Source organism: Cololabis saira, chromosome 3, assembly GCF_033807715.1.
Source record: "Cololabis saira isolate AMF1-May2022 chromosome 3, fColSai1.1, whole genome shotgun sequence".
NCBI lineage: Eukaryota > Metazoa > Chordata > Actinopteri > Beloniformes > Belonidae > Cololabis > Cololabis saira.
In genome coordinates, this window is record NC_084589.1 from 32,493,098 (window position 1) to 32,508,848 (window position 15,751).

The following is a 15,751-nucleotide window of genomic DNA, read 5'->3' on the forward strand; positions in this document are numbered from 1 at the left end:
TACCATGAGCCGAACCCGTGTTTTCAATGAAGTCACATCCTGTCTGACAAAGACTAGCGTTAACACGGATGAGGTGTTTCACAGGCGTCTGGGAGGCTTGTTGTAATAATGTAATGAACATCCCCTTATCTGCCACAGGACGAGTGGGATCAAAACACACTGTTGACACACTAAAGAAAAAAAAACTATCAGTGATGTTGGATTGTTACATAATTTGAATAACTCTGGTCTGCTAAATTCATTCCTCAATAATCTGATTATGAGTTTTGCCTTCACACCTAAAATCTAATATCTAAAATAAACTTCATCTCAGTTGAAAAAAAAGAAAACAAACAAGACGAGCTTGCACTAAGAATTACCAAAAGTGGGAAAACGCACTGTACTTAACCACACACATTGTAAATCCACTCACAGCCCATGCCCCGGTTTCCAAGGAGATGTCAACATTGTGAAAACAGATGAGGAAGCACATGTGGAATTTAAAGACGGCTCATTGTTTCATCACTTCTTCCATCTAACATCACTCCCTCCTGTCACCAATGAATGGCTTCATACAGATAACCAGTCTGAGAGATGAAATGGTCCTCTTTATTAAAGAAATGCATTTTAATAAGAGTGTGTTGTAAAAAAAACAACCATATTTTCCTCAGAATGCAAAATCTCAAATGGCCCCTACAAACTCTAAACCTGCTTAGTTTTCTTAGTAAAACACAGTGAGCAGTGACACTGGAAGACACATTTGAAATAAAGTAGTTCATTTTGTTTGTTTCACAGCAGATTAAACTTCAGACAACTTTTTGTGAAGACATAATGAGTCCCCAATGCCAACACCCTGAGAAAATGTATAAAACATTGCTGAGCCTATACCTAACATGTACAAAAACTGGAACAAATTGTCAGTATCTTAAAAAGAAGTAGAAATGCATTTAAAGTTAAAAAGGTAACCAAAAGCTGTTCTGGTTTAAATATCTCCCAGCAGCAGCGGGGCCTCTGCCCCTCCGGATCACACAGGGCCAGCCTGTCAATAAACCCATCCCGCGATGCACGACATCGCTAAAGAACAGTGTCCTCGCAGTCCTCGCTGTGCGTGCTCAGATGGCTCTTCCGGCGAGCGGTGATGGCTGCCCAGATTCGACACAGCATGCCGCCTCTGCAAAATCATTTTCACACAGATGTAAGCATTTAAATACAAACTTACAAACACTTTATCTCAATTAGCAATGGATTCTTTGTTCTTCTTGATGCCTTGTTGGCTCTGCCTGGACAGAGTGGGTGAGTGTGATGTGTCAAGGTACAGTAGCTCACCTTAATCCGCAGTACATCAAGTCATCCCTGGAGGCCATGCAGAGGAGACAGTCCAAGGTGAATTTGTGGGAGACTAACTGCAGAACAGGATCAAACAAGCGAGGATTAACAGATGAGTAACGTCAACCAGCCTCGGGGACGCATAAAAAGAAGGAGATGCACTGCCGAGCTTCGGCTGGCTACCTGATCAATGGTGTCTTGATCCACGGGAATAGACTTGAGCCACCGCACCAAAGCCTTCGTCTCTGGATGAGAGCTCTTCTGTGAGGCCAAGTCTCCATCTTTAAAGTACAAGACCGTGCAACCATTAGGTTCTGTCTGACCCTGACCCAGACTCAGAGGTGTCAAGTAACGAAGTACAAATACTTCGTTACCTTACTTAAGTAGAAATTTTGGTTATCTATACTTCACTGGAGTAATTATTTTTCAGACGACTTTTTACTTTTACTCCTTACATTTTCACGCAATTATCTGTACTTTTTACTCCTTACATTTTAAAAACAGCCTCGTTACTCTATTTCATTTCGGCCTTTAAAAAAAAACTATCCAATTAAATTGCTCCATCCGGATAGAGTGAATTTGGTTGTGGTTGTTTCAGATGTTCTTGTCCAGTTTTGTTCTTACATCCGTTGCCCTCAGATTCCTGCAACTAAACTTGGATGTACATTCCAATAAAGGTTAGGATAAATGATAACATGCCTCTGAAGTTTGACTTTTTGCACCATTACAATACTTATAGGCAACTAGTCATCATATCTTCTGCTCTCTGAAACACATGTTAATGCTTAATAGTACACATATATGGTTCTTTAATATATTTGCATTATACTAAGATGCATTCATTTTCAATGGCTTTTGTCCTTAATGGCTTTTTCCCCCTTTCATTACTTTTACTTTTATACTTTAAGTAGTTTTGAAACCAGTACTTTTATACTTTTACTTGAGTAAAAAACTTGAGTTGAACTTCAACTTCTACAGGAGTATTTTTAAACTCTAGTATCTATACTTCTACCTGAGTAATGAATGTGAATACTTTTGACACCTCTGCCCAGACTACATTCATGCAGTGTTAAGACATGTTAATGTTACACATAATGAGAACATTTGCTGTGTTTCCTGCAGCCAGAACTGAATAATCATTATCCAAACTAACTAGTCCAGTTTTAGCATATTTGCTGCTGGTCTGACGGCCTACGCCTCAGATAAAAACCAGTCGAGCAGAGTTAATCCTCAAAATGAGGTGTGGTAGGAACTGAAGAAACTGTTGGCTTGGCTACAATTATTGAGTGAACTAGTCCTCCCTACAGAGCGCTTGTTAAGACTGTTCATGCTGCAGCTTGTACTGCTTATTACCCCAGAATGACCCTGAATTAGTGTGTAGCAAATGAACGGCTTCACAAGACCAAAGTAAGTGTCTAACTAGTCTTAACTTTCATGTACAAAGTAAAATGGACTGACTATATTCGAGTGTTTCAGATTTTTGGCTCCCTTATCTGTTCCTGCCTCATCCTATCCAGGGTCACGGGAATCTGCCAGAGCCTATTCCCCTTGTCTCTGAGCCAAAAGTAGGGAGGGGTACACGATAAGACAGGTCTCCAGCCCATCACGGGTCCACATGCACACAAACAACCACAACCGTTTGCTCTCAATCCATTTATCAATTCAGAATCTGTGGGAGGAGACTGGAGTTCCCAGAACCCCACACAAGCACATTAAACACCACACAGCAACAATCCAGTGGGGATGCAAACCAGGAACCTTCTCGCTTTCTTACTGTGAGGTAACACAGCACGAGTGAGAGTATTTGTATAAGAAATAATAAAAAAATACATATCATCTGAAAACTACAGAGCTGATTTAATGATGGTGCATTTGGGAAACCCTTAAAGTCATATTCAGGCTATCGGTTCTTCACACAAACTTGGGGGGGGGGTGCAGTTTTGCTTTGTTGCTTTGTTCAATAGTTATTTAGCTCACTTAACTGAAGCTTAATGAACTAAAATGAAACTAAAGGCTCTTAATCTTGTGCGTTACTGGATTAAAAAAGTCAAATTTGCCCTTTGAGGTAAAGACTTTAAATGTGTGAAATAAAGGTCGAGAAGCTTCGTCTGAGTCAGGAAATCAATGTTCAGATGATTTTCTAGGCCAAAGACTAGGGATTCCAAAGAGTTTGATAATGTCATCAAACGCAGCGTTAATTTAATTAAAACACTGAAGAAGAAACTCTTTTACGCCTCTAAATAAAGGACTGTCATTCCCGCTGCCCGTATCAGGGGACCAGCCCTTCTTCTTTCCCCTTGCTGATTAACCACTGTAAGCCCTCAAGACAACAGATCATTACAATAAAAAGTCACACTGCAGCCGTTATTAGTCCCCTTAGAACTGTTCCCTCAAAGTTGTATATTTTGAAGTTTTTGCCAAAAAAACACCTCTTACAAAGTCTTAAGTAGACGCTTCCCTTCATTCAGTGGATGTGAACTGTGAATATGCTAATATGGTGCCGGTCACATCCTGCCCTCCTCCCGTAACTCTGCTCCTACGTTATCACCACTCTATTTTTGGGGGTAAATGAATTATACATGTTTAAATGAGACTTACAAACACACACGTACACAGGACTTTTGGCATTTGTTTGTATTCAGTGACATTTCATCCCAGGCAAATGTCTTTTGTTGCTAGTTGTTTGGCCAGAATACTAACGGTGGTTTCTCCACATACAATAGCTTATGTTAACGTCTCCTTGCAACTTGGGCTGACTTATCGTCTGTTCATCACAACGCAAACCCAAATTCATCATGAAAATGAATTGTTTTTTTCCTGCATTTCCCTCTTCTGCGATGGTAAGTGGTGCTCTAAATATTAAAAGAACAAATCCTTAGCTAATGCATTGTTGGAGGATTTAGCTAACGAGAGATCTTGGAACCCATTTTTAAGAAATAAAAAAAAATCTTAAAGATATGTTGTTAACTTACATTTACCTTGTTTGAATAACAGCAACACTGATTGTATCTCGATTGATTTAACAAATTTGGTTATTAAATGAACTTTACCCTCAACCACAGACGCTGTCCTCAACGCATCTATCCTGTCCTGTTTCTTCTGGACGCTATTCCTGAGCAGCTCCTGGTATTCCTGCTCCTTCTCACTCAGCTGACTCAGAAGTCTGGAGAACAACACAAGCAGCCGTCAGCTGAGCAGAAAACAGGGCAAATCTAAATTCTGTTTCACACATTTGAACTGTTAAAGGATTGCTGGGGTTATGTTTTTGCACATTTCTAAAACCGTGTTTAAATAAGAGTCTAAATGTCAGATAGGAGTTTTTGTCATTGGTAGCTTCCTCACCAACAATATGATGGAGAAGGGAGCTGAAACTTTACCTCCTGGTCTCTATTCGCATGTCTCTCAGGTTCTCACTGAGGGGACAGTTTCTGTTGGGGGTGAAATCAGCAGAAGGGGGGGTGCGGGCCGCTGGCGCAATGTCATTCACGTGTCCTGGCTGCTGTTCATCTGCTGGCGCCATCAGCTGGTCAGGGACGAGAACTACAGGAGTGTCTGGGTCAGCGGGCTGCTCCTCTGGAGTGCTGTCCTCAATTTCAAAGGAGGATTGCAAATGGAGCTTCAGTTCTGAGAGGCAGAAGCAAGCAAACAAACAAATCAAATTAATCAATCAAATGCAACAACATTAGTGGACGCATTTGGCTTAAACCAGGCTGAGTAACGTTTTTACCTCCAGGATCTCCTTATTTATTCATGGTGCTTAAATAATTTCTAAGAGATTTTATTGCATATTGACCTGATGGCATCATGCTGATTCTGCAGAGTTTCGGTCCACCTTTTTATTATACGATCCTCCTGTTCTACTGCATGACAGGTGATTATTGACCACATCTGAGTCAATTAAAACCACGATCAAGATACCAATATAAAATCCTGTAGGCATTGGAAAATGCTGATGATGTGCATAGTCAGCACTAATGCCACAGATGCCGTAGCATTTAAATGAGGCTCAGCGTGTGGATTTTATGGCATAATGAACGTCTTAAGAGATTCAACCAATTAAATGACCTGTATGTGTGTCCAAGTATAGTGTATATGACATCTCTACCTGGTAGGAGGACGGTTATGGCGTCCTGCACGGCCTGTCTGAGCAGGTTATCCAGGGCAAACATCCAGTGAGGCTTGACCTGCTGTTGTTTCAGCACCTTCTTCACCTACATACGAAGCAAACAGATGCAAATAGAAGGCCACTGATTCCCAAAGGTGTTACTCCTGCACAACAGCTCACTCATAAGTAACTTACAGCATCCTGGAAGTTAAAGAGCACCGCCTGCAGGCTGTTCACCGGTACTGCTTGAGATAACAGGGTGGAGCGCAGGTCCAGGAGGCCACTGGTCAGCTGTTTTCTGTCTGGAGAGCGGATGTTGTCTCGCAAGCACGTAATGAGTGTGATGATGTGGTCTGCAGTGATTGATCGTCTCTCTGCATACTTTTAAAAAGAGATTTAAAAAAAGGGTTACGTGTCACTTTTTTGGACATATTTAGACAAATCAACTCAGCAGTAAATTAGTGGATTCCAACTTCATCCTGGTCTTCAAATACATGTTAAAGCTATACCTGATGTAATTCAGTTAACAATATTATATAGATAACCGTTAAAATAAACAAATAAACAGTGTTTCTAAAACATTAAAAGGGAAATATTATTAAAAAAAGATATTCTTGTGTTCTTGACACCGTGTATTTAGGTGTCTGAAATGACTACCAGCTGAAAAATACCATTAAGCTTTTTTTTTTAAGGCGGCCCAGGTCTGTAAAATGTGGACGGTGTTCACTGAGACACTGTGGCATCACTGACGCCATCTTTATCTCCCCCCAGTTTCACATCTTTCTGCAGTCACTTCACCCCTAGTGAAGTGGGCGATGCCCGGTTCAGAAAAAGCACACCCTTCAGAAGATAGGGGGTGGAGCTTAATTGAGATGCTCCACCACCTTAAAACTACCTGTTGTGAATTAAGGTGCAAGAAAATGGTTTATAAGGGAGATTTTGTTCTGCATCCCTGTGATATTCTATTAAAAACATTTCACCAATGTTCCATTAAAACCTTTGAAAACAGTTTCAACGTGAGAGTTTATAATATGTCTTATTTCAGCAACCAAACGAAGAATTTTAAAGACGATCCTAAATGTGCCACGTAAATAGCAAAACAATTAGTTCAGTCTACATGTTCTCCCTGTGTTCCCTTGCGTAGCTAAGTCCTGGTAAGCAGTCCTGGGTTATACACTGGACCCTCTGGCCAGATGGGGTGGGAGGGATCTGTCCGGAATAACGTGATCCTTCCACGTGTTACATCCGGCCAGAGAAGCCCCACCCTGTCTGGGGAAAAGAAGCAGCCTGTTCACTCCTCAAGTAAGGAGGAGAACTGGGCTCAGTGCAGGGCCCTCCTGGGGTTGGTAGAGGGAGAGCAATGCCCAGGACTGGGTGATAAAATGGGAAATCGGGATAAAAATATATATATATTTAAAAATAAGTTCAGTTCAGTCTTGACCTGGGGCTTCGACGGCTCTTCACCCACCTGAGGCACAGACTCCTGTATGTTGGAGACAACAAGACTGATGTAGTCAGTGAGAACTCGGTGCAGTGTCGCTCTCCTCTCACTATCTTTTTGCAGCATAAAAAGACCAATATTTTCCTCTGTTGGCATCGGACTGCTCATGTCTGATGAAGAGTCGTCTGGGGTTCTGCACAGCAGGGAGCAATTGAGTTAGAAATTAAAGCAATTCAGCAAATGCAGATGGAAAAAAAAAAGTGAGTGTACCGATATAAAAAAAAAAAAAAAAAATCACAAGATGAGGAAATAAAGTAATTTATGTCAGACTTGACAGGTTTAAAATGTATACACAGTTATATGGCATCTGTGACATTGAACATATTTTAATGTCAGCATCTTTCTTTAAGAAAGAGTTTGATGCAACTGACATTTAGGAGAAGGATGTAACTTCACCTGCATGTCAGACTGAAACTTCAGTGTGGTTTGACACAAATGTGGCACAACAATCACATGCAAAAAACAGATTTTCTGCAGAGAGTAATAATCTCACTCACGACAGGAAGCTGTTGGTACCGGGCGGGCTCTCTGAGATTTCGACTGCTGTGAGAGCGGACATGTGCCTCCTCAGGTCCAGAGAGTTAGACAGGTCAATGGAGCTGGAGTACGAATCGGTGTCCTCCACAAGGATGGAGACGGGCACAGACAGACTGCGCTGGTAGTCAGCTGCAAAACCCAGAGACACCGTGTTTAGTGACTTTGACCCAGTCTTAAGACCAGCGGTTACCACACAGACGTCATGACGGTGACAATAACAAGAAATTTGACGGAAGATTCAAAGAATAAAACATATATAGGCATTGAGAAAGTCTTCTGACTATGATACAAAGGCGGGAGATGATTAAACTGCAGAATATTTCCAGAGAAAAAAGGACTTGTATAAATAACACAACAAAAATGGCAGAAAAAGACGTGTTTGAATCTGAAGTAGGCTGAAACCTCACCGTTAATATCTGTATCTTTAGGTACCAGGTCTTGTGAGGCCTTGGCCTTCTTCCTGGGGGACGACCTGAGGAAAGTGTCCTTCAGCAGCTCTGCAGCCGTGGCTCTGTCATCTGGGTTTGGCACGAAACAGTTCATGATGAAGCACTTGGCCTCGTCGGACATACACTCTGGAACTTTGGGGTGAATCTTAAACATGCCAACCTTGATGGGATAATTAAAAAAAAAAAAAAAAGATTGATGGAGACCCACTGATAGAAGTTTTCTTTTCTTAAAGGTCTAATCTGTGGATACAAACTTTCTCTTGTAGATTAAGAATCTACTGCATACATACTCCTGACTTTCGTTGGAGCAAAATCAGCACAGCAATGTTTTAAATGTTGGGTTAAGCTTTATGTCTCAAATGTTCTGCTTATTGTTCTACCATGTGTTAGTTTTTGCCTTTCAGACTGTGGAAAAAATGTTCCCAGTAGAATAAAAATGTTGAACTCTGTATCGACCAGCTATGGATCGATATCAGCATCCAGTATTGGCTGATTCTGGTTATGGCCGATCAGACAAAAATCAGCTGACTCCGGTCCACAGCTGATCGATTGGTGCGGCTCTAATTATTGATATTTTTACACCCACACCTGCTGGATCCCCTGTGGCCTATGATCTGAGCCTCTGAGTCTCTCCCTCCCTCCCTTGAGAACCTGGGAGTCTCTTTTTTTATTTTTTGTGCGTCAACCCTGACCGTAGGTGGAAAATACCTCCCAAATAAACTGCACGTAGTTATGGGAACTGACTGAACTTTCTTGTGTTTCGAGGTAACTTGGTATGCAAACCACACCCATAACATCGTTTTAAAAACATGGACATCTTTTCTGCCTCGCTACCCTTTTGCTCTGTGAACATACAAGGCAGGCAATCGAGTGATAGCATATTTTTGGATGAAATGATGATGATACTGAAATTGAACAGGAAATAGAGGACGATGCAACGGAAATGGAAGACAACACTGATTTGAGCAAAACTCCTACGAGAATGACTAGTCAATGAGGATATGAATCCCTGAGGAACAAGCTCCTGAGGAGACATTCCAGTCAGGCGTCCATCTTCCCTGGACAGTGGAGGAAGAGCAAGACTGGCAAACCTAATAATGATGCTATGCAACAGTGTGGATCATTTCCACCTCTTCTTACCAGAATATATTGAGGAAATTATACCAGACACGATGAACCTTGAAGGAAAGCAGGGAGAGGTGGAGCAGGTTTGTGAGTCTGTTTATTCTGGCAGGAGGATATCGCGCAAACAATGAAGCTGCAAAAGCTGCGTGTGATGGACAATCTGGTACACCTATAGTCTCGATAGATAGATAGATAGATAGATAGATAGATAGATAGATAGATAGATAGATAGATAGATAGATAGATAGATAGATAGATAGATAGATAGATAGATAGATAGATAGATAGATAGATAGATAGATAGATAGATAGATAGATAGATAGATAGATAGATAGATAGATAGATAGATAGATAGATAGATAGATAGATAGATAGATAGATAGATAGATAGATAGATAGATAGATAGATAGATAGATAGATAGATAGATAGATAGATAGATAGATAGATAGATAGATAGATAGATAGATAGATAGATAGATAGATAGATAGATAGATAGATAGATAGATAGATTTATCTAAAACCGGTGTTATTATGGCACTTTTTCACTAGTCTCGCTTCAGCCCGGCTCGGCGCAGCGCGGCTCCACCCGTGTTTTTCCACTGCCAGGGGAGAAGTGGGGGGGGTTGGGGTGAAGCTGCTGTGACGTACTCGATTGCGCAGCACCTTTGTTTGTGTCGGCGCAGATGAGAAATCAGCTGGAGCCGGGAAAAAACAGCCCGTCTACATCCCTTTTTTAATTTTCTCTACAGCCCCCAGGTTTATGAACATCTGCACCTCAGAGTTGGATCACCAAACAGACGTTTGTGCTGTATAATAAAATCGCTGCGAGCCGCCTCGCGCTGACTCCCGCTTCCTGATTCAAACGTTTGACGGCCCCGCCCCCCGACCAATCACTGGCGAGGAGGGTGGTGACCTCACAAATAGTCACATTTAGGCCCCGTTTACACATAGCCCGGTATTTACAAAAACGGATATTTCCCCCTCTACGTTTTGAAAAATTCCATCGTTTACACAAGATCGTTTTCAAAATCTCTTCATTTACACGAATCCGCATTAAATAACGTCATGCCAGCCAATCAGAATCCTGGAAAAAACATCAACAAATGACACGTGTAACTTCCAGTTAAGGCTGATTTGTGGTTCTGCGTTACACCAACGCAGAGCCTACGGCGTAGGGTACGCGGCAACGCACACCGTACGGCGCACATCGCCGCGTACCCTACGCCGTAGGCTCTGTGTCGATTTAACGCGGGACCATAATTCAGGCTTTACTTCCAAGACGGAACGAGAGTCTTTCGTTTGGAGTGACAGAGAAGTGGAGTTACTTTTAAGTGTGACTTAATATAAAAAAATTGATATAAAACAGGTAAAATACAAGAAAATATTGACGGTGGCCAAACAAATTGTAAACACAGGTCGCACACATGACACTGGTGACGTTTCTGTTGCATAATGTGACGTTCTGAAGCCTAAATCTCAGTTTTCCTCTGTTTAGACACAAACGTGAAAACTGAGCTTTGAAAATCTCCACTTTGGCCGGAGTTTTCAGAAATGATCGTTTTTGGTGACTTTGAGCTGCGTTTTCGTGTAAACGAACGGCCAAAACGCATGAAAACCCCTCCGTTTTTGCTCCGTGTAAACGGGGCCTCAGTACAACAACTTGTGTGGCATGGCTGACTTGCTGTGCATCTTTTCATTCATTCCTGCAGCGCCTGGTCCCGCCTTTCTTGTTCAACATGACTCCGACTAACCCAAACACTCGAGGACACGGGATACCAAACTTTTTTGATTACCAAATTTCCCCCTCCTCCATCTCTACCTGACTACATTTACATAAACACGGCTCTCCCTTGTTTACCTTGAACATGGCTGCCTGCGGACTTCCAAGCTCATGGAAGGGTGTTTTGCCCGTGGCCATTTCTATGATAGTGCACCCCAAAGACCAGATATCCGCTGGCTTCCCATAACCTCGAGGTCCTTGGTCTATAATCTCCGGGGCCATGTACTGAAGAGTTCCTGTTGAAAATTCACCACAACAGACATTAAATGCACCTAATGCAGCCAGTTCTCGTATAAAATACTGTGAGCAGAGTCGTAAAGGTCAGCGTCTCACCTGCAAACGTCTCCGTGCAGGGGTTAATTCCTGCTAACCGCTTAGAGGTTCCAAAGTCAGAGATCTTCAACACTCCACTGTACGTGTTGATGAGCACATTGTCCCCCTGAAGCAGAGATAAAACAACCACTACTAAACGGTGCCACCAAAAAAAGGCAAATAATACTCCAGAACATGAGAGTAACACGGGGCTCCACTCACCTTAATGTCTCTGTGGACGATCTGATTGTCATGAAGGTATTTCAGTCCTTCCAGGATCTGTTTGGTGTAGAAGGTGACGGTAGCTTCGTTGTCTTTCAGAGGACCCCATTTAGAGCGCAGAAGAGACGACAAGCTCCCTAAAAGTAAGAATTTATTTTTCTTCTGTTGTACAAAGGCTGTTTCTTGCAGACATGAGCAGAACGTTAAATCCACTTCCGGAGTGACCAGCAAAGAAATAAATATGAATTGTTTACGCGTCCAATGAAATCATTCGAGTGCTCTGTTTTTGATCATTACATAATTTTCCTTAGTAAAGAGGAAGTGTTTGGAGGAAACCGCAGAATTACAAATGATTGCAGTAGATGATACATGATGCAATTACTCATCTGAACACAGGAATTTCCTGATGCTCAAGTTGCTATACTGATCATAAAAACCTCGTCATAACCACCCCAGAGAATTGATATCACTGTCAACTGAGAATAATGAACATTTATACCTCCTGGTACTTCTTCCATGAAGATCTTGATGAAACCATCCTGACTGACAGAGCCAAGATACTGCACAATATTTCTGTGCTTTAACCTCTTGTGCAGAGCTATCTCCTCATGAAGGGGCTGGGAGTACCTGTGCAGCACAAAAACAGCAACGGTAATACACAGAGTCTTAATTTTAACAATACAACTTCATTGCTGATAGTTTTTCTTAATTATTTCAAAACAAATGATAATATTCCAGGAAATCATCAGCAGATTCATATCCAGCAAGTTAAGTCATCAAACCGGATGATTACAAACTTCTAAGATCTCTTAACACTGCATTGCAAAAAGATTCTTTGGAGAGATGAAACCGAGATTAGCTTCTATTAAAATGATGGAAGGAGAAAAGTATGGAGGAGGAAAGGTCAGGCATGGTGGAGGTGGCATTATGGCGCGGGGATATACGGGCTCACAATTGCTGATAGGTGAGGTCTGAGGCGTAGAGGGCTACACTCTCTCCCCACACTCAGCCAAATGCTACAAAACTGACGAGTGCACGCCGCTTCAAAACGCAGATGAATAATGACCCTAAACATACTGTGCAGCAGCTCAAGTCAAAGCTCAAAGCAGCTCGAGACATTCTGTAGGCAGAGAAATAGAAGACTCTTAAATGGCCACGTCAGTTGTCCAATCTCAAGCCAACAGAGCAGCTTTTCAGTTACTCTGGACAAACTGGAGGCAGAAAGGCCCAGAAACAAGCAGCGACTGAAGGTGGCTGTGGTGAAGGGATGGCAAAGCATCTGCATCAGCAAACTCAGACATCTGGTGACCTCCAGGGGCCTCCCAGGGATTTTTATCCAAGTGCTAATTCTGATGATGATATGTACAATTATGCAACTTTTTCCAAATGTTTTTGAGCTCTTAAACATGGCAGTATTTTGTTTAAAATAGCTCTAAGTACCATATTTCTTTTTAAACCTCCTAAATCAAAGCTGAAAGTCACATGTTCATTTCCAATCCACTGTGCTGGTATATAAATGCAAAATCATACTCGTTCTGTCATTGCTGTAATGACATAATTCCCTCATCAGATTTGCAGTGACATAGGAATAATATCTTATCTAGCAAACACATGTATCAGGCTTGTTTACACTGTATCTGAACACAAACCTCAGTCGAGATTAAGGCCCATTATACAGCAGTAAACCAAAAATAACAAGTCTCAAGCCCTCATCCATCACTCCCAAGATTCCTGTGCAGCAGTGGGAATCTGTCTGAGCTGGTGAGCGTGACCTCTGGAAAACACTTTACACTCAAGGGCATTGAAGAAACAAGATCGACGTGGGAAACGCTCAACTTTCTCTTACGTGCTGTCCTTCTCGGGAATCTCCTTGATGGCGATGCGAACTTGGTTGCTCAGGTCCCTCCCGGCGTACACCACGCCATACGTCCCTTTCCCCAGAACCGCTTTGTCCCCCTTTTCATTGGTCTCATAGATGTACTGCAGGAGGAGAAGAAGGGGATGGAGGGACTGGAGCAATCAGGATTGTGAGGGAGTTTTCACAGGCAAGCAGTGAAAGAGATTAAAGGAATTCTGCTTTCTCACAATTTCATATAAAGTTAAATTACGTGGAAAAAGTTACAGAATGTGCCAGGAGTGACTGTGCTTGAGAATTTTCTTTTCCTCCTGATTTAGAGCTTTTTTCTGTAGCTTTCAAAGCAAAAGAGACTTAAAATAGAGCACACATGGCATCAGAGATGATGGACTGACCTCAAGTATTCCCTTAGGTAGATGTTCTGGGTCCTGAGGAGGCTCGTCAGCCTGCTGAAGCAGGGAGTTCACCAGCTCGCAGAAACTAGCGAGAGAACAGTGAAAAACCATGTTAATGTAGGTGAGAATGAGGACTGGGTATCAAGACGAGTCATGCTGGTGATCCCGGCCAGTTTTTCACTCGGAGGAAATAAGGAAAATGCTAAAAGTGTCAGGTTAGACACATTCTGCCAGATTTACTCCGTTTTAAAATCTCACAGTGACAATTTTAAAGAGACTAAAACAAAAACAAGTTGTTTTTTTTTTTAAATCAAGCAAGCGGGAAAAATATCCGCTGAAGTGCCTTGCAGGAGAGAGGCCTCGCCCCAACTGCAGGATCATTTATCTTTGCCACCACTTCAATTTGCTGAAGGCACAAAGAAGTACCAGCCAACGTCTGTGAGCTGTTTTCACATGCATGGTGTTGTTTCAGTGATTCGTCAGGGCTTGAAAGTGGTTCTGCAACAGCTCTGCACCACTGCCTTGCAAGTCACATGCACCTATCACAAAGCACTGCCACCACTTTGGCCAGTCTGAGGTCTGCCTGATACGGCTGGTTGCATCGTGTCCTGCTATCAGTGCTTCAGCTTGATTTTGATTTGATTAGATTTTTTGATTTGAAGATTTTATTTCGACCATGCATGTTAAATAAAGAATACAAAAAAGTAAAAAAAAAAAAAGTAAAAAAAAATATATATATACAGTGGGGAGAACAAGTATTTGATACGCTGCCGATTTTGCAGGTTTTCCCACTTGCAAAGCATGTAGAAGTCTGTAATTTTTATCATAGGTTCTCTTCAACTGTGATTGACAGAATCTAAAAAATCCAGAAAATCCCATTGTATGATTTTTAAGCAATTAATTTGCATTTTATTGCATGACATAAGTATTTGATACATCAGAAAAACAGAACTTAATATTTGGTACAGAAACCTTTGTTTGCAATTACAGAGATCGTTTCCTGTAGTTCTTGACCAGGTTTGCACACACTGCAGCAGGGATTAGAGAACTACAGGAAACGTCTGATCTCTGTAATTGCAAACAAAGGTTTCTGTACCAAATATTAAGTTCTGTTTTTCTAATGTATCAAATACTTATGTCATGCAATAAAATGCAAATGAATGACTTAAAAATCATACAATGTGATTTTCTGGATTTTTTGTTAGATTCCATCACTCACAGTTGAAGAGAACCTATGATGAAAATTACAGACTTCTACATGCTTTGCAAGTGGGAAAACCTGCAAAATCGGCAGTGTATCAAATACTTGTTCTCCCCACTGTGTATATATATATATATATATATATATATATATATATATATATATATATATATATATATATATATATATATATATATATATATATATATATATATATATATATATATACATATATATATATATATATATATATATATATGTTTGTAGACAGAAGGCAAGACAGCACTTGGGCAGACCTCACGGATCCGCCAACATGTTCGAAACGGAATAAGATTGAAGTAAACACTTATCGAGTCCTACCCCTGAATCTTACATACATTCTTACATATAACAAGAGTTTCAGTAAGCTTACTTATAAAACACACATAACCAAACACACCTACTTTAATAACTATTCAATATAGTGATATAATACTCAATGATATGTATATATAAATATAGTCAAAAACAGAACAAATCAAAGCAAACAAAAGAAAACAGAACAAACGCAGAGCATTTAGTTGTGCTACTATGTGTGTATGTAATAATAGAAGTTATTATAATCCATAGTATTACATTATCATTACTTTACTATAATACTACAATAGAGAACAATAGACAGCAATGGTATAACAATAACAATTAAAGCTGCAAGCAGCGATGAACGGGCCCTCGCACTCATGGCCAACGCCCCTCCTTCCAGACCCCCCCAAAAAGAGAATATTAAAAATACGATAAATGTAAAAAAAAAATAAAATTAAACAAGATTTATCTTCTCATTACAAGCAAAAAAATCTGGTTCCACTGGCAGATTTTTCTACTTATTTTAAGTGAAAACAGGTGAACAGGTGAAACAGATGAAAATGGTGTTTTTTTTCCAGTGATGAGTCTTGTTTTAAGTGTAATGAGGTTTTTTTTACT

At 41.0% G+C, this 15,751-nt stretch overlaps 1 protein-coding gene across 1 annotated transcript in view; it reads right to left on the minus strand.

The window, feature by feature from the left end:
* Positions 1-569: 569 nt before the first annotated feature.
* The window catches only part of si:ch211-1i11.3 (mitogen-activated protein kinase kinase kinase 5), a 29,910-nt gene continuing 14,728 nt past the window's right edge, over positions 570-15,751 (minus strand). The window contains exons 13-28 of the mRNA XM_061717273.1: positions 13,591-13,675; positions 13,187-13,320; positions 11,840-11,967; positions 11,341-11,477; positions 11,140-11,245; positions 10,885-11,042; positions 7,856-8,057; positions 7,409-7,577; positions 6,879-7,044; positions 5,606-5,791; positions 5,411-5,516; positions 4,683-4,929; positions 4,356-4,468; positions 1,489-1,586; positions 1,306-1,382; positions 570-1,150 (exon numbers count right to left, since the gene is read on the minus strand). Coding sequence (XP_061573257.1) covers positions 1,054-1,150; positions 1,306-1,382; positions 1,489-1,586; positions 4,356-4,468; positions 4,683-4,929; positions 5,411-5,516; positions 5,606-5,791; positions 6,879-7,044; positions 7,409-7,577; positions 7,856-8,057; positions 10,885-11,042; positions 11,140-11,245; positions 11,341-11,477; positions 11,840-11,967; positions 13,187-13,320; positions 13,591-13,675 — 2,209 coding nt within the window. The 3' untranslated portion in view covers positions 570-1,053. The remainder of the gene's footprint in view (positions 1,151-1,305; positions 1,383-1,488; positions 1,587-4,355; positions 4,469-4,682; positions 4,930-5,410; positions 5,517-5,605; positions 5,792-6,878; positions 7,045-7,408; positions 7,578-7,855; positions 8,058-10,884; positions 11,043-11,139; positions 11,246-11,340; positions 11,478-11,839; positions 11,968-13,186; positions 13,321-13,590; positions 13,676-15,751) is intronic.